This window comes from Littorina saxatilis, linkage group LG15, assembly GCF_037325665.1.
Source record: "Littorina saxatilis isolate snail1 linkage group LG15, US_GU_Lsax_2.0, whole genome shotgun sequence".
Taxonomy (NCBI): domain Eukaryota; kingdom Metazoa; phylum Mollusca; class Gastropoda; order Littorinimorpha; family Littorinidae; genus Littorina; species Littorina saxatilis.
Genome location: NC_090259.1, coordinates 49031717 through 49058201, shown reverse-complemented (window position 1 = coordinate 49058201; position 26485 = coordinate 49031717). Strand labels below are relative to the sequence as shown.

Sequence of the window (26485 nt, the reverse complement as noted above, 5' to 3'; positions counted from 1 at the left end):
ACAGACAGGAACGCACGGTTAACAAGGTCATTCACACAGACAGGAACGCACGGTTAACAAGGTCATTCACACAGACAGGAACACACTGTTAAAAAGGTCATTCACACACAGGGACACACGGTTAACAAGGTCATTCACACAGACAGGAACACATGGTTAACAAGGTCATTCACACAGAAAGGGACACACGGTTAACAAGGTCATTCACACAGACAGGAACACATGGTTAACAAGGTCATTCACACAGACAGGAACACACGGTTAACAGCAAGTTGCTTACGACAGCAACAAGACATCACTGACGTCCAAACCTTTAACTCAACTCTAGCCCCAAGACATTCTGAAACCAAATCAACAACAATGCCATTATTCTGTGGACAAGATATTATGGAAGACAGATCTCGGTGGGTAAATCATTCTTCTGTCAAAAGACAAATAAGCAGATTGGTTAATCAAACTACGGTGATTGACTTCAGAAACAAACAAGTCGCGTAAGGCGAAATTACTACATTTAGTCAAGCTGTGGAACTCACAGAATGAAACTGAACGCACTGCATTTTTTCACAATGACCGTAGTCCGCCGCTTGTGCATAACGGAGTGAAACTGACGAGCCTGTTCAGCGCGGTAGTGGTTTCGCTGTGCTGCATAGCACGCTTTTCTGTACCTCTCTTCGTTTTAACTTTCTGAGCGTGTTTTTAATCCAAACATATCATATCTATATGTTTTTGGAATCAGGAACCAACAAGGAATAAGATGAAATTTTAATGTTTTTAAATCGATTTTGGAAATTTAATTTTGATCATAATTTTTATATTTTTAATTTTCAGAGCTTGTTTTTAATCCAAATATAATATATTTATATGTTTTTGGAATCAGAAAATGATGTAGAATAAGATGAACGTAAATTTGGATCGTTTTATATAAAAAAAATTATTACAATTTTCAGATTTTTAATGACCAAAGTTATTAATTAATTTTTGAGCCACCAAGCTGAAATGCAATACCGAAGTCCGGCCTTCGTCGAAGATTGCTTTACAAAAATTTCAATCAATTTGATTGAAAAATGAGGGTGTGACAGTGCCGCCTCAACTTTTACAAAAAGCCGGATATGACGTCATCAAAAGTATTTATCGAAAAAAAGAAAAAAACGTCCGGGGATATCATTCCCAGGAACTCTCATGTCAAATTTCATAAAGATCGGTCCAGTAGTTTGGTCTGAATCGCTCTACACTCACACACGCACAGACAGACAGACACACACACACACACATTATCACATACACCACGACCCTCGTCTCGATTCCCCCTCTATGTTAAAACATTTAGTCAAAACTTGACTAAATGTAAAAAATGGAGGAATTCTTTATCCCCGAAGTGATCAAACCGGCAAACACTACGACCTGTACATTCCTGCAACTTTGACTAACGAATCAATACATAATTATCATACATAATGAGCACACGTCCTGCTCAGGAAGAGACGATGTTGAGAAATAACTCTGTGAGAATGTGTGAGCAGTGTGGAAGAGTTGTGCCCCCTGACAGTGAGGCAAACAGCAGCAGGGAAGACCAGCGATCGCAGCCAGTAACTAACTGCCAGGTGTATGTTACGCAGTGTTTACTCCGTATGATGATGCCCTTTTCTCTTGTCATCACCGCATCACGCGTTGGACTGCACAGTCCGGATGATGTGGGTAGTGTAAACCCATACTTTAAAAGAAGGATTCATGTAAAAGATAAAGGTTGTACACGACCCACACCATCCGAATAGGGATAAACATAGTCAATTTGCCCACGACCCACACCATCCGGACTGCCAAGTTCAAATTACGTCATTGTTTATTTATTTGTTTGCAAAAATAATCCTTTAGGAGTTGGTCAATGGGAGGGTCCAATGGTGTTTTAGGATTACATGAAGTCTCAATCAAAAACTCCCAATAGTTTCAGTGATACAGACACTTTCAGGAGTCTCTGGGTCCTCCACGACCCAAGTAGCACGGCGAAGGTTAACACATCTGCCCATCAGAGCCACGATTCGCTGCAGTGATCACGTCACCTTGAGCCATACACACCCCCATCAGAGCCACGATTTGCTGCAGTGATCACGTAACCTTGAGCCATACACACCCCCATCAGAGCCACGATTTGCTGCAGTGATCATGTTACCTTGAGCCATACACACCCCCATCAGAGCCACGATTCGCTGCAGTGATCACGTAACCTTGAGCCATACACACCCCCATCAGAGCCACGATTTGCTGCAGCGATCACGTAACCTTGAGCCATACACACCCCCATCAGAGCCACGATTTGCTGCAGTGATCACGTCACCTTGAGCCATACACACCCCCATCAGAGCCACGATTCGCTGCAGTGATCACGTAACCTTGAGCCATACACACCCCCCATCAGAGCCACGATTCGCTGCAGTGATCACGTAACCTTGAGCCATACACACCCCCATCCCCCACCCCTAAATAAAAACAGGTGACCTCAGTAATCACTGCGGACCAGCAATAACTGCCAGAACAAATCGTCAACTCTGCTGTGCATACTTATTTTCAAGACAAAAATTGACTAATATCCATAGGGCAGCACTCAGGACCTGGAAATGACAGCCCACTTCGTCAACATCACGGGCCAAAGAATCTAGACACAGCCATCGTCAAACGCTGAAGTAGAAGAAGAAGAAGACTAATATCCAGGGAACACTGCATAACATACACATCAGAGTCAGTTATTGGCTGCAATCGCTCATCTTGACTGGTCGGCAGCGTGTTATTGTTTGACTCAAGATCAGGGGGGGGGGGGGGAGGGGGGAGAGGGGGGGGCAACTCTTACACAGCCCTTGAAAATGCTGACTGAGTTATTTCCACAAAACGTCTATTCACCAAGGCTCAATTTGACAGACTATTGCACAAAAGTAAAAGTCACACGCATGTTAAGATTATCTGCTGAGCAAAGGATAGGATGGCAAAGCAAAGGCATTGAAAATATTGACAGGCAGGCCAAGTAACAGAATATCATACATAGTCATACACAGTGCCATCATATACTGTGACATCATAGACTGTGACATCATACATAGTGAAATCATACATTGTGACATCATATACTGTGACATCATAGACTGTGACATCATACATTGTGATGTCATACACAACAGTGAGCATACTGCATTGACATTCTCTCACTCATGAGATCAGTAAATGATGATGATATAATGTAAACGGTCGATTTGAACGTTACAGTACATGCATGACAACAAATTAATATTATTACAACGAAGTACATCAGTCTGTACACTAATATTGTACCAGTAATAAACTGCACATACACACCCACAAACATCTTGTCCATAATCCTGTTAACCAACTGTTATGCATAATTATGATAGACAAGTCATAAGTTCGAGTTACACTGATGTTGTTATATGCAATATTGGGTACAGCACAACAAATGAAAATATATCTTGTGATAGCACACACACACACAAACGCATGCATGCACGCACGCACGCACGCACACACACACACACACACACACACACACACACACACACACACACACACACACACCACACGTCTGATATACACATGCTGTACAACCTTGACCTTGCCCACCTTACACAAAGAAATTAATATTGCACGTAGTGTTTGCTGTGTTTTAGGCCGGTCTCTGGCTGTGGGGGCAATGTCAGACATACACACAACCATGGATAGCAAATCAAGCTCACCCCCACACAAAACACAACATTGTGAAATAGCGTTCACCACTCAGCGGAAATCAACATCAGAGGTTAGGCAAGATAGAGAATCAGTTTCGCTTTTACCCCCATGTTTCTGCACACTTTTTTTCTTTCAGTGAATCCGTTTTCACTTTGACGATAAGCCTGTAACTTCTTATGTGTTAATTCAAGTCAAATGTTTTGTAGAGTATAAAATAAGAAAGTTTAAATACACAAATGAAAGGGGAGTACATGTGGTACACAATTCTTCCGGAGTTTATCAATATTTTGTGACATAAAAATTGTCGGCAATGGCTTTCTTGATCGTTAATTAGACTACATATTTCTACTGAACTTTGAATTAAATATAAACATTTGAAAAATCAAGTGTAAAATTCAAACAAACCAAAACAACATTATGAGAGTTAAATCAATTTGATACACGACTCATGTAGACAGGCCAAGCTGTGAGGTGAAGTGTCTGAGGCAACATTTCCTGATGGAGTCCACCAACCACAGACACTCACTTACTCTTTTAATGCTGACACAAAGTTTCATTTTTGGCATACAGACCCGTTTACCCTAAACCCGAGGCAAGAGTACTTTTTCAAAAAGTTGAGTGTATTTTTCAAAAAGTTGGTGTACTTTGCAAGCAAAGCCATATGGGCTAGGGAAAACGTACGCGTGGGTGCAAACGTGTTTGTGTAAGAATAGCATGTCTTGTGAACATCTTCAGAATTTAACTCCTTCCGATACAACAGGGATAAAACAATTTTATTTACCTGTCAGTTTATAACATTATAACCAGTGTCTTCCAAGCAGATTGATAATGAAAAGATGAAGTTCGTGAAATAACATGTGCGGTTGACAGTGGCAAGTTCATTTTTACAATCATCTCAGAAAACATTGCTTCAGCACGGACTACAGCCTTTTCTTCTGGCAGGATTTGCTTTGCGTGAATGAACTTAATAATTCCTTGGCAGCTTTCAGCAGATTTCTTTGCAGCAAACTTGTCCATGTGAGTTTTGGAACTGCAGTGTCGTTCGATGTCATATTTCCCAGCATGGGCAACGGAGAAATCTGATTTACAATACTTGCAGTGTGCATGACTTTTTCCCACAGGAGACTCCACAATTCCTGGCTCTTTCTTATAATTCTCCAAGAAAATTTGGTGCTTCTGCTGTTTAGACTTGGCACAGTCATCCGAAACTGGCACATTTTACCGCTTCATTTTCCCACGATTGTCCAGACGATCGCACGTGCCAACAGCTGAACAAGGTTTCCACAGCTGAAGACTCGCTGTCATGGTTATCTCCCTTCGACCGAAACCGGTCTCAGTTGTACCATCCCGTAATCAGCACACCAACACCGGAAAACGTATTATAGACTTTTTCTTATGCGTATTTTGTGCTTGTGTCGCATATTTGCGTACTGATAATAATTTGGCGTACAAAATACGCCCAAATCGTACTGGTCAACAGGTCTGGGCATATGATCTTTGCTGAACAAAAATTGCTGTTTAATGAAAGTATCTCCTGCAAAACAAAACGTTAACAATGTGAGCACAACAACAGCTGAGTTACTGGTTCAAGTCGTTATTTTGAGTCGTGCAGATACATGCTGCAAGAAACAGAAAAACCCTTATCACTATCAGAATGATTAATGCCACAAGAAAGTAAAGTGCAGAATATTTTGATTAACAGGCCACAACCTCTTGGAAGTGTACACCGTTGATTGTGACAAAGAAATTGCGTTTTGCCGTTGAAGGTTTGTTTCGCTTGAGCACTTGTGAACACACCGAAGACTGAGCTCTGGTTCCATCTCACGGCTGACAGGGACAGCCAGTTATACGCACTGCTGCTCACAGCTAGATTGGAGCACACACACACACACAAAAAAGAAACAAAAAAAAGAATCCAGACTGCCAAATGAGAGTGTGAAAGTTGTGTCTGTGTTGAAGCATCAAAGTCATTCTCGTGGCAGCTTTCTCACTCTACATTTCTCCCCCACCACCACCACGTCTGGCAGCGTCAGTCTTCTTCCTCCTGCAGCTCTCCATGGTTAAATATTCTTCTTTCCTCTCAGTGCACAGTGTTCTATCATTCTTTGCACACAGTATTTCACGACGTGTTTGCGTCTGCCATTGTAGAAGAGTCCACACGTTGAGGGTAACTTGCACAGGAAGCCTTGCATCACTCCTCCTGGGTTTCACTCACTGGAAGCACACCGACAGTCTCTGGTCCTTCAGCTCTCTCTGACCAACGTGCTCCCTCTATTCTGCAACCTGCACTCTCTCATGCATCCTTCTCCAGTGTTGTTCCCAGGCCTTGGTCTTCGGTCATTTACACCATAGACCATTTATCCTGGACCGCCAACTAGCTCTCTCTCCGCTCTTTCTCTCTATTACGAGGTAGCGGCCCCTCGCATTTAGGAACGAAGAGAGGTACAGAAAAGCGTGCTATCCTTCTCAGCGCAACTACTACCCCGCTCTTCTTGGCCTTTCAGAAATCAGGGGGATGTCATATCCGGTGTCGATTGTAAACATGGACGAAGTTGCCGAGGTAAGTTCTGAAAATGCTAAAATAAACTCAGCTAAAGTGCATATGGAACATGTTTTTCGATGAGTTTTGTTAAGTTTAGTTTGGAGTTTTGGAAAATCCAGTTCATTGTCACCTCCCATTGTCACAAATAACTGGAGCGTGCTTTCTTTTCACTGTCTTTCAAACCGGACGCTAACTCCCCTGTGAAAGTCGAGCGTCGTAACCTCGAAGGGTCACGTGACGAGTTGGCGGTCCAGGCTATTTGGTCTGTGTTTACACATAGTTCTTTTAATCTGACCCAGTGTTGTAACCTCAGGCGGGTGGAATGTCCGCTAGCTGTGACATGTCTTGGGACAAAACAATATATTTTGTGTTTGCAGCCAGGACATTGTGACCGACATCTATATTGAATCCAGGTCTTTTGTCTTCTGTGTCTGGGAACAACACGGCTTTTCTAGTTGCATTGTGTCGACGACACCATGACACATGAGTCAGCACCTGGCGTGTCCTGCCCTCTCTCATGCAACCTTCTACCCTCTCTCATGTAACCGTCTCTAGTTGCGTTTTGTCCACCATGACACACATGTCAGCACCTGGCGTGTCCTGCACTCTCTCATGCAACCTTCTTACCTCTCTCATGCAACCTTCACTAATTGCGTTTTGTCCACGACACCGTGACACAGGTGTCAGCGCCGGGCGTGTCCTGCCCAGGACGGGCTGTGTGTCAGAGGGAGAGTTTTTTCAAGCGTCTTTTCCCTTTCTTCTTGTCCTTGAGACTGAGCTGCTGGGAGCGGGTGCGCACCACGAAGTTGAGTTCCACAGAGTTGTTGAGTGCGTAGAACACGTTGGCTCGCTCCGGGATCAGCAGTTCTGGACGACAGAAAAAAGGCAACAGCTCATACCACTCCCCTTCGTCACGTCTCACTACAGCTTATACCGCTCCCCTTCGTCACGTCTCACTACAGCTTATACCACCCCCCTTCGTCACGTCTCACTACAGCTTATACCACCCCCCCCTTCGTCACGTCTCACTACAGCTTATACCACCCCCCTTCGTCACGTCTCACTACAGCTCATACCGCTCCCCTTCGTCACGTCTCACTACAGCTTATACCACCCCCCTTCGTCACGTCTCACTACAGCTCATACCGCTCCCCTTCGTCACGTCTCACTACAGCTTATACCACCCCCCTTCGTCACGTCTCACTACAGCTCATACCACCCCCCTTCGTCATGTCTCACTACAGCTTATACCACCCCCCTTCGTCACGTCTCACTACAGCTCATACCGCTCCCCTTCGTCACTTCTCACTACAGCTCATACCACCCCCCTTCGTCACGTCTCACTACAGCTCATACCGCTCCCCTTTGTCACGTCTCACTACAGCTTATACCACCCCCCTTCGTCACGTCTCACTACAGCTTATACCACCCCCCTTCATCACGTCTCACTACAGCTTATACCACCCCCCTTCGTCACGTCTCACTACAGCTTATACCACCCTACTTGGTCACGTCTCACTACAGTGGAACACCCCTCATCTTATCCTTATCCATTTTAAGCCCCTGATAGAAGACTCCCTCCCTTTTAATTTGATCGTGTTCACAGTACTAGCAAATGTAAACTAGTGATTGTACTTAAACGAAACTTTGGCAGTATTTGTAACAATCATTGGTCTGTACGCATGCAAAGCCATGATTCTTTTGGATGTAAACCTTCAAACCTATGACACGTTTTACAAAAAATTGCATATTATCTCAAGAAATACCAAATGTCTCGTATGTAGACACGAGATCCTGAAAGTTTCAAAGCAATCCATTCTGGCATTGCTGAAATAAAGCGCTTTTTGTCAAGGTACCCCTCAAAATGGACACAAAATCTACTGCTCATGCGTTCCACATCTGCATCAGTACAAATGACATAACACAAGCGATGCGCAAGATAACAACAACAAAACAACCTTCACTGGAAAGATCATTGATTTGGCTTACTCCTCATTTGTAAAAGTTGCCAAGTTGTGCCTATTCTGAATTTTTGTCGATTTTTTAATTGGTACCTGACGTTTTTGTCAGGTCGACTTTAGTGGTACCCTTACTTCGGCGGCGGTCACGTCACATATACCAGAAATCTTTGATCTGAAAAGTGTGCCACATAGCCAAGTGAAGGGCCATAAATGGCACATAAAGTTTGAATGAAATGACACAGGAATAAATGTGTTAGTTGGGGTACGAAAATGGGTGCAAGCATTTTTGTGCAGTTTATGACAAGGCTTACCTCCGTCGGGCAGGATCTGCAGCAGACAGTAGCCGTCCGCCTTGTCCTCCAGACTGTACTTCTCCAACACCTTGTCTATCACCGTGCTGGTGTGGTCCGTGTTGTTCAGCTACACACAGGGATCATCATCATCGTCATCATCATCGTCATCACTATCATCGTCGTCGTCATCATCGTCATCATCATCATCATCGTCAACGTCAGCATCATCGTCATACATGACTTTAAAAGAGTGCAGAAATCCAAGAAAAGACAACTCAAAGCGCTTCGCAATCAGGTATGAAGGAAAGTAGTCAAATCAAAACTAACAGTGTGCACACATGCACACACACACACACACAATGCATACCCTACCACCCATGCACACACTCACTCACTGACATATGGCCACCAACCCCAACCACTCTAAACATCATCAACTGCATGCACCACCCTTTACCTTTGTAGAAGTGTGTCTTGGCATCAATCACAAACACGCACACATTCACGCAACAGCAACAACCCCAACAACAACATCAGCAACACCAGCACCACAAACACCACCACCAACTGACCATGATACTTTTGTAGACGTGTGTCTTGGTGTCAGACGTGTCCTCGGCAGCGGTGTCGAGACTGACGCGGATGACACACGTGTCGGAAGATCTGAACGGTGTCTGCGTGTCGCTGTCTGATGACAACACTGACGACGTGGAAGAGGAGTGCGATATCTGTCAATAAAATGAACACGCTGAAATCATCATCATGTCCAGAGTGAAATCATCATCACGTCCAGAGTGAAATCATCATCATGTCCAGAGTGAAATCATCATCACGTCCAGAGTGAAATCATCATCATGTCCAGAGTGAAATCATCATCATGTCCAGAGTGAAATCATCATCATGTCCAGAGTGAAATCATCATCATGTCCAGAGTGAAATCATCATCACGTCCAGAGTGAAATCATCATCATGTCCAGAGTGAAATCATCATCATGTCCAGAGTGAAATCATCATCATGTCCAGAGTGAAATCATCATCACGTCCAGAGTGAAATCATCATCACGTCCAGAGTGAAATCATCATCATGTCCAGAGTGAAATCATCATCACGTCCAGAGTGAAATCATCATCACGTCCAGAGTGAAATCATCATCATGTCCAGAGTGAAATCATCATCATGTCCAGAGTGAAATCATCATCATGTCCAGAGTGAAATCATCATCACGTCCAGAGTGAAATCATCATCATGTCCAGAGTGAAATCATCATCATGTCCAGAGTGAAATCATCATCACGTCCAGAGTGAAATCATCATCACGTCCAGAGTGAAATCATCATCACGTCCAGAGTGAAATCATCATCACGTCCAGAGTGAAATCATCATCACGTCCAGAGTGAAATCATCATCATGTCCAGAGTGAAATCATCATCACGTCCAGAGTGAAATCATCATCACGTCCAGAGTGAAATCATCATCATGTCCAGAGTGAAATCATCATCATGTCCAGAGTGAAATCATCATCATGTCCAGAGTGAAATCATCATCACGTCCAGAGTGAAATCATCATCATGTCCAGAGTGAAATCATCATCACGTCCAGAGTGAAATCATCATCACGTCCAGAGTGAAATCATCATCATGTCCAGAGTGAAATCATCATCATGTCCAGAGTGAAATCATCATCATGTCCAGAGTGAAATCATCATCACGTCCAGAGTGAAATCATCATCATGTCCAGAGTGAAATCATCATCACGTCCAGAGTGAAATCATCATCACGTCCAGAGTGAAATCATCATCACGTCCAGAGTGAAATCATCATCACGTCCAGAGTGAAATCATCATCACGTCCAGAGTGAAATCATCATCACGTCCAGAGTGAAATCATCATCACGTCCAGAGTGAAATCATCATCATGTCCAGAGTGAAATCATCATCACGTCCAGAGTGAAATCATCATCACGTCCAGAGTGAAATCATCATCACGTCCAGAGTGAAATCATCATCATGTCCAGAGTCCATGGATTAGACGAATTCCGGAATGCGAAAACTCCTGCTTTTAGTGACACACTGCTTTTAGTGACACACTGCTTTTAGTGACACACTGCTTTTAGTGACACACTGCTTGCTGATGACTGGCCCATAATGTCACAAGGGAAAGCGATATCAGTCACTTTTAGTGACACACTGCTTGCTGATGACTGGCCGATAATGTCACAAGGGAAAGCGATATCAGTCACTTTTTCATAACCCACACACACCCGACAGAGTTGTTTGTGTACGTTGTCTGTTGTACACCATCACCAGGAAGACTACTACAGCAGAAAGGTTGCACAAAACTATGTTTAATCAACATTCACATTACTCACACTAACGAGCGGCCCGATGGAAGCGGCGATGGTATCAGGGATGCTGGATATACTGTTACGTTCCTCGGCCCCGCAGATCAAACCGAGGCGAGCCGCACTGGACGCTGCCTCGTACTTGACCGGCTTGTGGCCGAGACTGAAGCACACCACAGTTCATAGGTAGACATTTCCTTATCCTCAACAAAGGTTAAATGGAGTTAAATGTGATTCTCCCTCAGCTACAAAACGTTTTAATGCCCATGTATGCCCTATTCTCAACACAAATGAAACACAGACCCGGGAACCCCTGTTTTACACTTGGATTATTCTCAAGCAAACTTGGTGTGTTTTTAAAAACATGAGCGTACTCCACACAGCATTTGAACATCCATGATCCAAGTATGTTTCACACGCGTCCGTCGCACAGTTAATAATTTAAGTTTACCAATACGTTTAAAACAAATGGTTCTTTCAATCTTTATTGACAAAAACTGTAATCCTGTGTCAAAATACTGCATCAGCTTCGGGGCGCCCTTGTGAAGTAAAGTAGACTAGGAATTTTTTTCCACTGACCGTACTGCTCATATTCTAGACAACCATGAGTAAAAAAAATGTTCTTCACACTTTCCATATTGTACACACAAAGCTACTACATACAAGTAAGCCCTGCCCCCCCCCCCCCCCCCCTTCAACCCCAATCCAACATGTTGCTCTGACTGATACCAATGTAATATTTCCCTTTACTACCGTTTGTTCATATGATGCTGAATTCTTTCAACACTACACCTTACCCATGTATCACAATCACAAATACATATCACAACAAAATGCTGATGCTCTACTGTCATCCATCAAAACATTTCTCTTGAAGAAGCAAACATAATTTCAAAGAAGCAGTCTTCACAATAAAACTTCAAAATGGAAATACAGACAGTGCATTTCAACCTAACCAAAACAACATGAAATGATAAGCACACAAATCTATCAATCACATTTTTGACAAGACAACACACAACAGTGTTACACAAAAGCAAGAGTCTATGTAACCTGTTGAACACAACCAGCAAGTCTATGTAACCTGTTGAACACAACCACCAAGTCTATGTAACCTGTTGAACACAACCAGCAAGTCTATGTAACCTGTTGAACACAACCAGCAAGTCTATGTAACCTGTTGAACACAACCAGCAAGTCTATGTAACCTGTTGAACACAACCAGCAAGTCTATGTAACCTGTTGAACACAACCAGCAAGTCTATGTAACCTGTTGAACACAACCAGCAAGTCTATGTAACCTGTTGAACACAACCAGCAAGTCTATGTAACCTGTTGAACACAACCAGCAAGTCTATGTAACCTGTTGAACACAACCAGCAAGTCTATGTAACCTGTTGAACACAACCAGCAAGTCTATGTAACCTGTTGAACACAACCAGCAAGTCTATGTAACCTGTTGAACACAACCAGCAAGTCTATGTAACCTATTGAACACAACCAGCAAGTCTATGTAACCTATTGAACACAACCAGCAAGAGTCTATGTAACCTGTTGAACACAACCAGCAAGAGTCTATGTAACCTGTTGAACACAACCAGCAAGAGTCTATGTAACCTGTTGAACACAACCAGCAAGAGTCTATGTAACCTATTGAACACAACCAGCAAGAGTCTATGTAACCTATTGAACACAACCAGCAAGTCTATGTAACCTGTTGAACACAACCAGCAAGAGTCTATGTAACCTGTTGAACACAACCAGCAAGTCTATGTAACCTGTTGAACACAACCAGCAAGTCTATGTAACCTGTTGAACACAACCAGCAAGAGTCTATGTAACCTGTTGAACACAACCAGCAAGTCTATGTAACCTGTTGAACACAACCACCAAGTCTATGTAACCTGTTGAACACAACCACCAAGTCTATGTAACCTGTTGAACACAACCACCAAGTCTATGTAACCTGTTGAACACAACCAGCAAGAGTCTATGTAACCTGTTGAACACAACCAGCAAGTCTATGTAACCTGTTGAACACAACCAGCAAGTCTATGTAACCTGTTGAACACAACCAGCAAGTCTATGTAACCTGTTGAACACAACAAGCAAGTCTATGTAACCTATTGAACACAACCAGCAAGTCTATGTAACCTGTTGAACACAACCAGCAAGTCTATGTAACCTGTTGAACACAACCAGCAAGTCTATGTAACCTATTGAACACAACAAGCAAGTCTATGTAACCTGTTGAACACAACCAGCAAGTCTATGTAACCTGTTGAACACAACCAGCAAGTCTATGTAACCTGTTGAACACAACCAGCAAGTCTATGTAACCTGTTGAACACAAAGTCTATGTAACCTGTTGAACACAACCAGCAAGTCTATGTAACCTGTTGAACACAAAGTCTATGTAACCTGTTGAACACAAAGTCTATGTAACCTGTTGAACACAAAGTCTATGTAACCTGTTGAACACAAAGTCTATGTAACCTGTTGAACACAAAGTCTATGTAACCTGTTGAACACAAAGTCTATGTAACCTGTTGAACACAAAGTCTATGTAACCTGTTGAACACAAAGTCTATGTAACCTGTTGAACACAAAGTCTATGTAACCTGTTGAACACAAAGTCTATGTAACCTGTTGAACACAAAGTCTATGTAACCTGTTGAACACAAAGTCTATGTAACCTGTTGAACACAAAGTCTATGTAACCTGTTGAACACAAAGTCTATGTAACCTGTTGAACACAACCAGCAAGTCTATGTAACCTGTTGAACACAACCAGCAAGTCTATGTAACCTGTTGAACACAACCAGCAAGTCTATGTAACCTACTGAACACAACCAGCAAGTCTATGTAACCTACTGAACACAACCAGCAAGTCTATGTAACCTATTGAACACAACCAGCAAGTCTATGTAACCTATTGAACACAACCAGCAAGCCTATGTAACCTATTGAACACAACCAGCAAGTCTATGTAACCTATTGAACACAACCAGCAAGTCTATGTAACCTGTTGAACACAACCAGCAAGTCTATGTAACCTGTTGAACACAACCAGCAAGTCTATGTAACCTATTGAACACAACCAGCAAGTCTATGTAACCTGTTGAACACAACCAGCAAGTCTATGTAACCTGTTGAACACAACCAGCAAGTCTATGTAACCTATTGAACACAACCAGCAAGCCTATGTAACCTATTGAACACAACCAGCAAGTCTATGTAACCTGTTGAACACAACCAGCAAGCCTATGTAACCTATTGAACACAACCAGCAAGTCTATGTAACCTATTGAACACAACAAGCAAGTCTATGTAACCTTTTGAACACAACCAGCAAGTCTATGTAACCTGTTGAACACAACCAGCAAGTCTATGTAACCTATTGAACACAACCAGCAAGTCTATGTAACCTGTTGAACACAACCAGCAAGTCTATGTAACCTATTGAACACAACCAGCAAGAGCCTGTTGAAGATCTTTAGGTCGAAACATTGTTCATTGTCATTTGTTTGTATATTTCGTTGCGAGTCCAGTATATTAGGTATTACTCTTGGGACAGATTAGTGTCATTTGAACTCTCCAAATAAAATGAAGTTGAGTGTGTGAAAACACAAAGTTGAAAAAATAAAAAGAACCAAGCTAACAAGAAGCTGCAACGACAAGTGTACTCTCATCACCCCACTCAACTTGTCTTGTTCATGAAGAACTTACTGGATATGAATTAGAATGCAATTCCAACATGTTTAAAAGGTGAGAATGGTTTTAACAAACTCAATACACACCGACAGCATGTAAAAGAGAAACAGGCTCCATGTGTATTATTCATGTAACTGAGTGCTGAAACACAACAATCACCTTTGGAGGCGAAGTCCAATCAAACAGGATTGAGAATTTTAGAGCTAATTTCTTAGCCCTATAAAAACTCGCGATTTCAAAGACCAACAACTCTGCAGAGCTGGCTGTGAAGGACGACAGTAGTCTCCCTGTCACATTCAGTTTCTTCCACACATTTCTTCCCTCACAGCTACCAGACAAGTACAAAACGACTGGAGACTGAACACCACAGACGGAATGAACATTGTACAGCCTGGTAACTGAACACTGCTCGTACATGGCCAAGAATCTGTCAAGGAGTCTAAAAAGTGTTACAACTTTTAGACTTTTTTTAAACCTCCTTAAATTTACATGAATAAACATCTCGGTATTCCTGACCTTCAATTGCCGCATTTTATTTTCCAGTCAAGTGTTCGGTTTATCAAATATTTGCAGATAAAGCAAAAATGACTGTATGTTACATTTACACCATAACATAATTTTAAGGTGCTGTCATTTTCTTAGGTTCAGCTTTAGGCAACTGTTTCACTATCCAATGGCTTGATTGCTGAATGTAGAGTTGATCTGTACTAAAGCAACATTTAAAAAAAGTTTCTCCTACCTCAATATAAGCAAAATCATTTATCCGTTAGTTACTTTACACCAAAGCCCAGAATCAAAGATACAATTCAACATTTACCTATTTACACTGTTTTTAAAACAATGAAATTCTCTATGGAAGTGCAGAAAAGGTTCCAGTAAATTTTCATGTCATTTGTTTTGGAAACCTTAACCTCAATCATCAGGTTATTACGTAATTTGAAAAAAGCACGGTCAGCGGTGTAGAAATTATTATCAAATCACCCTCTTTAAATATTTTTACACTATTTTGGTCTGCAGTTTTTTTAGTTACAAACAAGAAATCATAATAAATCCTTTTCACGATAGAATAGTCAGGTTGGTACTCCACTTGTTACGGTACCAAATTTTAATTTTACCCATGATCTGTACGTTACTTTACACCAAACAGCAAGTACAAGGTACTGAATTTACATTTAATGGGCTATGCTCACATCAGTTAAACAGTATTTCTAACTTGTTTGTTCTAAACTACCTATCTCAAGTAAAAATAAAGGGTTAAATTAATGGTTGTGCCTTTTTGGTTGTGTGTACATCTTTACACAAAAGGATGGTGTAAAGTAACATACAGAAGGCTCCGAAGATCTGCAGGTCCATTTGAAGGGTAATTTCTCTTTTATTTAGCTCATAAACCCTCAACAGACTGTTATGTGCTGTTTTTAGCATTATTATGTGCTGCATATGGTCTCAGTAAAAAAACCAAGGTGTTGTATGTTACTTTACACCAAAATGCCCCAACAGTGGTCCTTCTGAGGTAAATTTTGTCATTCAGTGTGCTTGTTTTCATGTTGAAACAAAGGTTTGGTCTTGCTGGTTGTTCTTAAGCACTGATAAGTTATCTTCTGTCTCTAAAACAAATTCATTGTCATTTTCAAGTATTCTCAGTATGTACGTTACATTTACACCCTTGTCAGAAGGCCTCACTTAAGTCTCTCTACAAGCCAACAGGTGCAAGCACTAGGAATCCTGTGACCATAGTTTAACTACCAGGTGTCTGAGGTATAAGAAAACACACACTTTTGTGTATTATGGCATTATTTAAAGACTGTGACAAAATTTGTTTGGACAAGTAGGTAAAATTTCATTTACACCAAACGCATATTTTTAACTTAGAAGGACAATTAAATTACATCAAACACAACTTTTTCGCTCAATATCTTTAAAATTACAATCATCCTACCAAATGACCTTCCTCTGCAATGATTTTTAAGTAAGTTTGACCAGAAACATTTTTTTAAGATAGTTTCCCTTTTTTCATGATTATTTACACCAAATGTAACATACAGACCAGCTAAAAAAGAACGCTCAAAATCCAAAACCTATTTTCAGATCAAACTTTTAATAATCTAACATATGTTTCTCCATCCATTTCTGGACCTATTAAAAATTAGATTGAGATGATACCCTTATCAGTAACTTGGTTATTCAATGCACAATGTACCATGCGTTTCGCGTAACGCCTTGTGTGCCCAAAAAGGTGCTTTTTTTCTTGAACAAAGTCAATTTTCTCAGCATCCAGACGACTGACAGACATAAATTTGGTATGGATAGAATCTGCATGTGGAATACTTCATAACTGTATTGTTTATATTGTAGTCATTCAAAAACAGAATAAAATACAAAGTAATAAAAGTATCCAGAACAGGATTTTTGCATTTGGACACCTTGACAGATTCCTGACCACATCTAAAGGCTGACACTGTCACAACACTGCTCTAACATCTAAAGGCTGACACTGTCACAACACTGCTCTAACATCTAAAGGCTGACACTGTCACAACACTGCTCTAACATCTAAAGGCTGACACTGTCACAACACTGCTCTAACATTTAAAGGCTGACACTGTCACAACACTGCTCTAACATCTAAAGGCTGACACTGTCACAACACTGCTCTAACATCTAAAGGCTGACACTGTCACAACACTGCTCTAACATCTAAAGGCTGACACTGTAACAACACTGCTCTAACATCTAAAGGCTGACACTGTCACAACACTGCTCTAACATCTAAAGGCTGACACTGTCACAACACTGCTCTAACATCTAAAGGCTGACACTGTCACAACACTGCTCTAACATCTAAAGGCTGACACTGTCACAACACTGCTCTAACATCTAAAGGCTGACACTGTAACAACACTGCTCTAACATCTAAAGGCTGACACTGTAACAACACTGCTCTAACATCTAAAGGCTGACACTGTCACAACACTGCTCTAACATCTAAAGGCTGACACTGTCACAACACTGCTCTAACATCTAAAGGCTGACACTGTAACAACACTGCTCTAACATCTAAATGCTGACACTGTAACAACACTGCACTGTGTCAACAGCTATGATGAGACGAATGCTGAATGTAAATGCATAAAAGAAAACAAGGGCTGAGTTAGGACCCAGCATAAGACATCAAAGAGGCCAAGAAACAGAGGCCAGTACACTAAGAAACACTTACTGCCATTGGCGCAAAAACCACACACATTAAAACAACAACAACAACCATTAAGAACAAGAAGAAGAACAACAACAACATCAAATACTCTACAGCTTCAGCTTAGTGCTTACATTTCGAATCAGAAACCAACTCTACATGACCCGCTACATTCAGAAACCAACTCTACATGACCAGCTACAATCAGAAACCAACTCTACATGACCCGCTACAATCAGAAACCAACTCTACATGACCCGCTACAATCAGAAACCAACTCTACATGACCCACTACAATCAGAAACCAACTCTACATGACCCGCTACATTCAGAAACCAACTCTACATGACCAGCTACAATCAGAAACCAACTCTACATGACCAGCTACAATCAGAAACCAACTCTACATGACCAGCTACAATCAGAAACCAACTCTACATGACCAGCTACAATCAGAAACCAACTCTACATGACCAGCTACAATCAGAAACCAACTCTACATGACCAGCTACAATCAGAAACCAACTCTACATGACCCGCTACATTCAGAAACCAACTCTACATGACCAGCTACAATCAGAAACCAACTCTACATGACCCGCTACAATCAGAAACCAACTCTACATGACCAGCTACAATCAGAAACCAACTCTACATGACCCACTACAATCAGAAACCAACTCTACATGACCCGCTACAATCAGAAACCAACTCTACATGACCAGCTACAATCAGAAACCAACTCTACATGACCCGCTACAATCAGAAACCAACTCTACATGACCAGCTACAATCAGAAACCAACTCTACATGACCCGCTACAATCAGAAACCAACTCTACATGACCCACTACAATCAGAAACCAACTCTACATGACCCGCTACAATCAGAAACCAACTCTACATGACCAGCTACATTCAGAAACCAACTCTACATGACCAGCTACAATCAGAAACCAACTCTACATGACCCACTACAATCAGAAACCAACTCTACATGACCCGCTACAATCAGAAACCAACTCTACATGACCCGCTACATTCAGAAACCAACTCTACATGACCAGCTACAATCAGAAACCAACTCTACATGACCCGCTACAATCAGAAACCAACTCTACATGACCCACTACAATCAGAAACCAACTCTACATGACCCGCTACAATCAGAAACCAACTCTACATGACCCGCTACATTCAGAAACCAACTCTACATGACCAGCTACAATCAGAAACCAACTCTACATGACCCACTACAATCAGAAACCAACTCTACATGACCCGCTACATTCAGAAACCAACTCTACATGACCAGCTACAATCAGAAACCAACTCTACATGACCAGCTACAATCAGAAACCAACTCTACATGACCCGCTACAATCAGAAACCAACTCTACATGACCCGCTACATTCAGAAACCAACTCTACATGACCAGCTACAATCAGAAACCAACTCTACATGACCAGCTACAATCAGAAACCAACTCTACATGACCCGCTACAATCAGAAACCAACTCTACATGACCCGCTACATTCAGAAACCAACTCTACATGACCAGCTACAATCAGAAACCAACTCTACATGACCAGCTACAATCAGAAACCAACTCTACATGACCCGCTACATTCAGAAACCAACTCTACATGACCTGCTACATTCAGAAATGCTAGAAGTCTGATGTGTGGACTCCACATCAATTATGTGAAACAGATAGACCACTAACCTCTTTCTTTCTTGTTTTTTCATTCTCCATATCAAATGTTAACAATTGACAACTTTGTACAAGTTCACACCTCTGTGACTGATGAACAATGTATCTGCACTCAACCCTCTCCCCACCCCACAAAACTGCTGTGTCAAAAAGAAAACATCAGTGAAACTACAGCTACAACAAGCACACAAGCTACGGCCAGAAGCATGCCCTACGGGTGATCTACGGTGACAGCTGAGTGGTGACTCACCGTGGTGACTGTGCCTGCGGCTTAGAGAGCGAAGAGTCAGAAGCGAACCTAGGCCTACGTGCAAAGCAAGAGTAAATACTGGAACCTGGCTGTCGCACTTTCGTCCCACAAATGCTGCCCGCGTTAGTTAGCGTGAGAAGGAAGAGAGGGACACAACAGGTTACACAACTCTTTATCATCGTTATTCTTATGGTTAATGATTTGTATCATCGGTATTGTTATGGTTAATGTCTACTATCATCGTTATGGTGTTGGTTAATGGTTAGTATCATCTTTATAGTTAATGATTAGTATCATCTTTATAGTTAATGATTAGTATCATCATTATAGTTATTGATTAGTATCATCTTTATAGTTAATGATTAGTATCATCGGTATTGTTATGGTTAATGTCTACTATCATCGTTATGGTGTTGGTTAATGGTTAGTATCATCTTTATAGTTAATGATTAGTATCATCATTATAGTTAATGATTAGTATCATCATTATAGTTATTGATTAGTATCATCGTTATAGTTAATGATTAGTATCATCGTTATAGTTAATGATTAGTATCATCATTATAGTTAATGATTAGTATTATCTTTACAGTTAATGATTAGTATCATCTTTATAGTTAAACTTAATGATTAGTATTATCTTTATAGTTAATGATTAGTATCATCATTATAGTTAATGATTAGTATCATCGTTATAGTTATTCATTAGTATCATCATTATAGTTATTGATTAGTATCATCATCTTTATAGTTATTGATTAATATCATCTTTATAGTTAAACTTAATGATTAGTATTATCTTTACAGTTAATGATTAGTATCATCTTTATAGTTAAACCTAATGATTAGTATTATCTTTATAGTTAATGATTAGTATCATCATTATAGTTAATGATTAGTATCATCGTTATAGTTATTCATTAGTATCATCATTATAGTTATTGATTAGTATCATCATCTTTATAGTTAATGATTAGTATCATCTTTATAGTTAATGATTAGCATAATCATTATAGTTATTGATTAGTATCATCTTTATAGTTAATGATTAGTATCATCATTATAGTTATTGATTAGTATCATCATCTTTATAGTTAATGATTAGTATCATCTTTATAGTTAATGATTAGTATCATCATTATAGTTAATGATTAGTATCATCATTAGAGTTATTGATTAGTATCATCAATATAGTTAATGATTAGTATCATCTTTATAGTTAATGATTAGTATCATCTTTATAGTTATTCTCCTCTTTATCTGTTCTATCGTCTTTCTTCTTCTTTTTTGTGTGTGTATTTTTGTGTTTTTGTGCCTGAAGAAGACCCTTAGGTCGAAACGTCGCTGTTATTCGTTCCGTGTTCGTCATTTTAACGTGAGTACATTGTTTTTTGGTCTCTTTATCATCTTTATACTTAATGATTAGTATCATCTTTATAGTTATTAATTAGTATCATCTTATTAGTTAATGATTAGTATCATCTTTATAGTTAATGATTAGTATCATCTTTATAGTTAATGATTAGTATCATCTTATTAGTTAATGATTAGTATCATCTTTATAGTTAATAATTAGTATCATCATTGTAAGTAATGATTAGTATCATCTTTATAGTTATTGATTAGTATCATCATTGTGGGTGATGATTAGTATCATCTTTATAGTTAATGATTAGTATCATCTTTATAGTTAATAATTAGTATCATCATGCACAGTAAACGATGATGGGAAATAACCCTGTCAGGTTTGTATGGGTTGTGAAAGAGTTATTCGTTCCGTGTTCGTCATTTTAACGTGAGTACATTGTTTTTTGGTCTCTTTATCATCTTTATACTTAATGATTAGTATCATCTTTATAGTTATTAATTAGTATCATCTTATTAGTTAATGATTAGTATCATCTTTATAGTTAATGATTAGTATCATCTTATTAGTTAATGATTAGTATCATCTTTATAGTTAATGATTAGTATCATCTTTATAGTTAATGATTAGTATCATCTTATTAGTTAATGATTAGTATCATCTTTATAGTTAATAATTAGTATCATCATTGTGGGTGATGATTAGTATCATCTTTATAGTTAATGATTAGTATCATCTTTATAGTTAATAATTAGTATCATCATGCACAGTAAACGATGATGGGAAATAACCCTGTCAGGTTTGTATGGGTTGTGAAAGAGTTAATTCTCTTGCTTTTAGCGAGGCAAAGTTTCTCACGTGACATAATAGGCCAGTTACTAGCCAGGGGTGTGTCTGGAACACGTACACAAGGAGCATGTGAGGAAAGCTTGCCTCACTAAAAGCAAGAGTATTCACTCTTTAACAGCCCATACAAACCCGACAGAGTTATTTCCAGACTTTTTCTATTGACTGTCAAGCATTTCACTATTGACTGTCAAGCATTTCACTATTGACTGTCAAGCATTTCACTATTGACTGTCAAGCATTTCACTATTGACTGTCAAGCATTTCACTATTGTCATGAATAAAATGTCAGTGGAATTGACACGGGAGGAAGGGCAAGTGCTGAATCAATGGAAGTATTTACATTTAACCATTGTACAAAGCAGAATTTGTTTACACTAAATTTTCAGAGTGTGTCTGTGAGAAACGCATGGGTGCATAAGTGTGTATGATTGCAAACATGCATTTGTGTCAGTGGTGAAAAATAGGCATGACAATATGGATATTAACCTTTTCTTTTTTCTTCAAAAAACAAAAATGCTGCAGCTGAATACAAGGAGCTCTAAATGAACTATAATCTATAAACTATGATGAAGGCAGTTACAATTCACAACCCAAATCAACCACCAAATCATCCACAGAAAGCTTTTCTTTTCCAAGCAGTCTCCATACTACAGAGTGTCAGTCAACCTCTGAATAGCACAACACAAGAGCTGAGAACACTTCAAGTCTGGTTAAGGCTGAAGCTGGAATACACTGGTGTGCTCATGTTTTTTACCATGAGTAGTATCTCAACACGGACGCTCCGAGTTTCAGCTCCGACCTGGCTCGCACTGCAAAGCTGAATGTGAGGGGCGGGCAAAAAGTATTTAGAACTCTGTGCAAAGTCTGGTATGAATGTGAGGGGCGGGCAAAAAGTATTTAGAACTCTGTGCAAAGTCTGGTATGAATGTGAGGGGCGGGCAAAAAGTATTTAGAACTCTGTGCAAAGTCTGGTATGAATGTGAGGGGCGGGCAAAAAGTATTTAGAACTCTGTGCAAAGTCTGGTATGAATGTGAGGGGCGGGCAAAAAGTAATTAGAATTCTGTGCAAAGTCTGGTATGAATGTGAGGGGCGGGCTAAAAGTATTTAGAACTCTGTGCAAAGTCTGGTATGAATGTGAGGGGTGGGGAAAAAGTATTTAGAACTCTGTGCAAAGTCTGGTATGAATGTGAGGGGCGGGCAAAAAGTATTTAGAACTCTGTGCAAAGTCTGGTATGAATGTGAGGGGTGGGCAAAAAGTATTTAGAACTCTGTGCAAAGTCTGGTATGAATGTGAGGGGCGGGCTAAAAGTATTTAGAACTCTGTGCAAAGTCTGGTATGAATGTGAGGGGCGGGCAAAAAGTAATTAGAATTCTGTGCAAAGTCTGGTATGAATGTGAGGGGCGGGCAAAAAGAATTTAAAACTTTGTGCAAAGTCTGGTATGAATGTGAGGGGTGGGCAAAAAGTATTTAAAACTCTGTGCAAAGTCTGGTATGAATGTGAGGGACGGGAAGGAAGTATTTACAACTTGGTAAAAAGTTTGGATGGTAAGAGGGTATGTTTGTAAATATGGTCAGGGTCTTGAAAACATGTACAGTAAGCTTTCAACACACCACAAACCAAAGCCATATGATAATGAAGAGGTCAAACTGTTTACAATAAATGGGGGAGGGGGGGGGGGGGGGGGGAGAGAGATGAGGGAAGGGGAAAAAGGGAGTGAGGGACGAGGGAGTTTTGTGTAAAATGACAACCAGGCACCGAACCATACTGTCCATATCTACTATTTGTGACTTTGAAAAACAGCAAGATTATAGTGTTAATACTTCAGAGACATATTTACACATGCTGTGATATCAACTCAACGTTCATTGCTCTATACCTCTGTGATATCAACCCAACGTTCATTGCTCTATACCTCTGTGATATCAACCCAACGTTCATTGCTCTATACAGACCTGTTTACCCTAAACCCGAGGCAAGAGTACTTTCCCTAAAAGTTGAGTGTATTTTTCAAAAAGTTGGTGTACTTTGCAAGCAAAGCCATATGGGCTAGGGAAAATGTACGCGTGGGTGCAAACGTGTTTGTGTAAGAATAGCATGTCTTGAGAACACCTTCAGAATTTAACTCCTTCCAATACAACAGGAATAAAACAATTTTATTTACCTGTCAGTTTATAGCATTATCATAATAACCAGTGTCTTCCAAACAGATTGATAATGAAAAGATGAAGTTCGTGAAATAACATCTGCGGTTGACAGTGGCAAGTTCATTTTTACAATCATCTCAGAAAACATTGCTTAAGCGCGGACTACAGCCTTTTCTTCTGGCAGGATTTGCTTTGCGTGAATGAACTTCATAATTCCTTGGCAGCAAGCTTGTCCAGGTAAGTTTTGGAACTGCAGTGTCGTTCGATGTCGTATTTCCCAGCATGGGCAACGGAGAAATCTGATTTACAATACTTGCAGTGTGCATGACTTTTTCCCATAGTAGACTCCACAATTCCTGGCTCTTTCTTATATTTCTCCAAGAAAATCTGCTGCTTCTGCTGTTTAGACTTGGTACAGTCATCCGAAACTGAAACATTTTCCGCTTCATTTTGCCACGATTGTCCAGACGATCGCACGTGCCAACAACTGAACAAGGTTTCCACAGCTGAAGACTCGCTGTCATGGTTATCTCCCTTCGACCGAAACCGGTATCAGTTGTACCATTCCGTAATCAGCGCACCAACAACGGAAAACGTATTCTAGACTTTTTCTTAGGCGTATTTTGTGCGTGTGTCGCGTATTTGCGTACCGATAATAATTTGGCGTACAAAATACGCCCAAATCGTACTGGTAAACAGGTCTGTCTATACCTCTGTGATATCAACCCGACGTTCATTGCTCTATACCTCTACAGAGGAACCCCACGTTTAAGACCTCCAAAAAGCTGAGAAAATCAGGTCATCAAAATGAGTCTTAAAATAGGGATGAATCTACAGAAGTTATGATCAAAAAGTCTGAGAAAACAGGGTCTTAAAGGGAGGAAGTCCTAAGTGGGGGTGTGCTAAAGGTGGGATCCACTGCACCAAGATGCTCCATTCTCCTCTTGCCTCACACTTCACAATCAGACAGGCACAATCAGACAGGCACAATCAGACAGGCACAATCAGACAGGCACAATCAGACAGGCACAATCAGACAGGCACAATCAGACAGGCACAATCAGACAGGCACACATCATTCCCAGGCTTTTTTATTCTTTGTTTTTTAAGGCACACTCCTTCTTGTAAAAAGAGTTCCGCTCACCGTCTCAGCTGTGGCCAGGCTTCCACACGGGATAAGACCGTCCCTCCACACGGGATATAGAGATTACACGTCATCGAGTGAGGGACCGAAAAATATTGAAACTCGAGGATGATTTTTTTGTGGTATCGTAGGTGGAGGTTGATACCACACAAAAAAATCATCCGAGAGTTTCAATATTTTTTGGTCCCTCACAAGATGACGTTTGTGTAATTTGTGTATACAATGATCAATCTCTATACCTTCCTGTCACTGGAAGCAGCAACACTTGAAAGCATAAGTTCCCTTGACAAACGTCATTTATGATTGGCGTCATCTATGAATGACGTTACTGTCTAGACAAGACAAGTACCGGTATCGGCAAACCTTGTCGCGGCAAAGGGCTATGACCCGTGCCTTGATACCATTGAGATCATAGGAGATGCACAGCAGTGCCGATACCAGGTTTCTTTAGCTTCACTTTAAAATGATATCAGAACGATAGTTATTCACTTGAAAGTGAACACAGGAGAGTTGTATACGGGATAAGACCGTCCCTCCACACGGGATAAGACCGTCCCTCCACTGGGTCACATGCCACACATCAACACCCTGACTGCTTGCTGTGGCCAGGCAAAACTTTTTTTTAAATAAATTAATTTCTTAAAGAGCCACTAGTGACTTTCACAAAAGTAATTCAAAACAAAAAAGTCCCGACCAACATTCTCCTGTGTAAAATGAAAGTAACGGAAACTAATAAATGTAATTACTGTTGTGATGTAACTGATTTCATTGAACACTTCTTTTTTGAATGCCCGGTTGTATACAAATTCTGGAAGTTTATTGAAGAATTTATTTTTCGTACTTTAGAAATTAAGATTGTTTTGAAAGTTAGTGATGTTTTATTTGGTATGCATTTTGTAATGGTGAAAAAGGCAACTATGTATAAATTGAACCACATTATCTTAATCGGAAAGATGTGCGTTAGTATATATAAAAAAACAAATTCGTTTTTACCGTTGGAAAGTATTTTTAATAGGCAGTTACAGATAAGAAGCATTTTTGTGTGAGTGTTCGAAGAACAAAACGTTAAAAAAGTTAGCTTGTTGTACTCGATAAGTTGTATTTAATTCATTGTATGAGATATTGTTAATTGTTGTTATTTATTTGAATAAAACATTTTGAAAAAAAAAAGAAAAAAAATAAAAAGTCCCAAAGTGCACAGAGAGACTGTTTTGTTTGGTATGAGACCAAGTGGAAGGATGGACGT

The 26485-nt window shown here is 40.3% G+C and overlaps 1 protein-coding gene across 2 annotated transcripts in view; it reads right to left on the bottom strand.

The window, feature by feature from the left end:
* Positions 1-2823: 2823 nt before the first annotated feature.
* The window catches only part of LOC138949521 (ral guanine nucleotide dissociation stimulator-like 1), a 75326-nt gene continuing 51664 nt past the window's right edge, over positions 2824-26485 (bottom strand). For both annotated transcript variants that reach the window (XM_070321363.1, XM_070321364.1), the window contains 4 exons: positions 10892-11027; positions 9098-9253; positions 8544-8652; positions 2824-7138 (listed from right to left, as the gene is read on the bottom strand). In XM_070321363.1, coding sequence (XP_070177464.1) covers positions 6993-7138; positions 8544-8652; positions 9098-9253; positions 10892-11027 — 547 coding nt within the window. In that variant the 3' untranslated portion in view covers positions 2824-6992. The remainder of the gene's footprint in view (positions 7139-8543; positions 8653-9097; positions 9254-10891; positions 11028-26485) is intronic.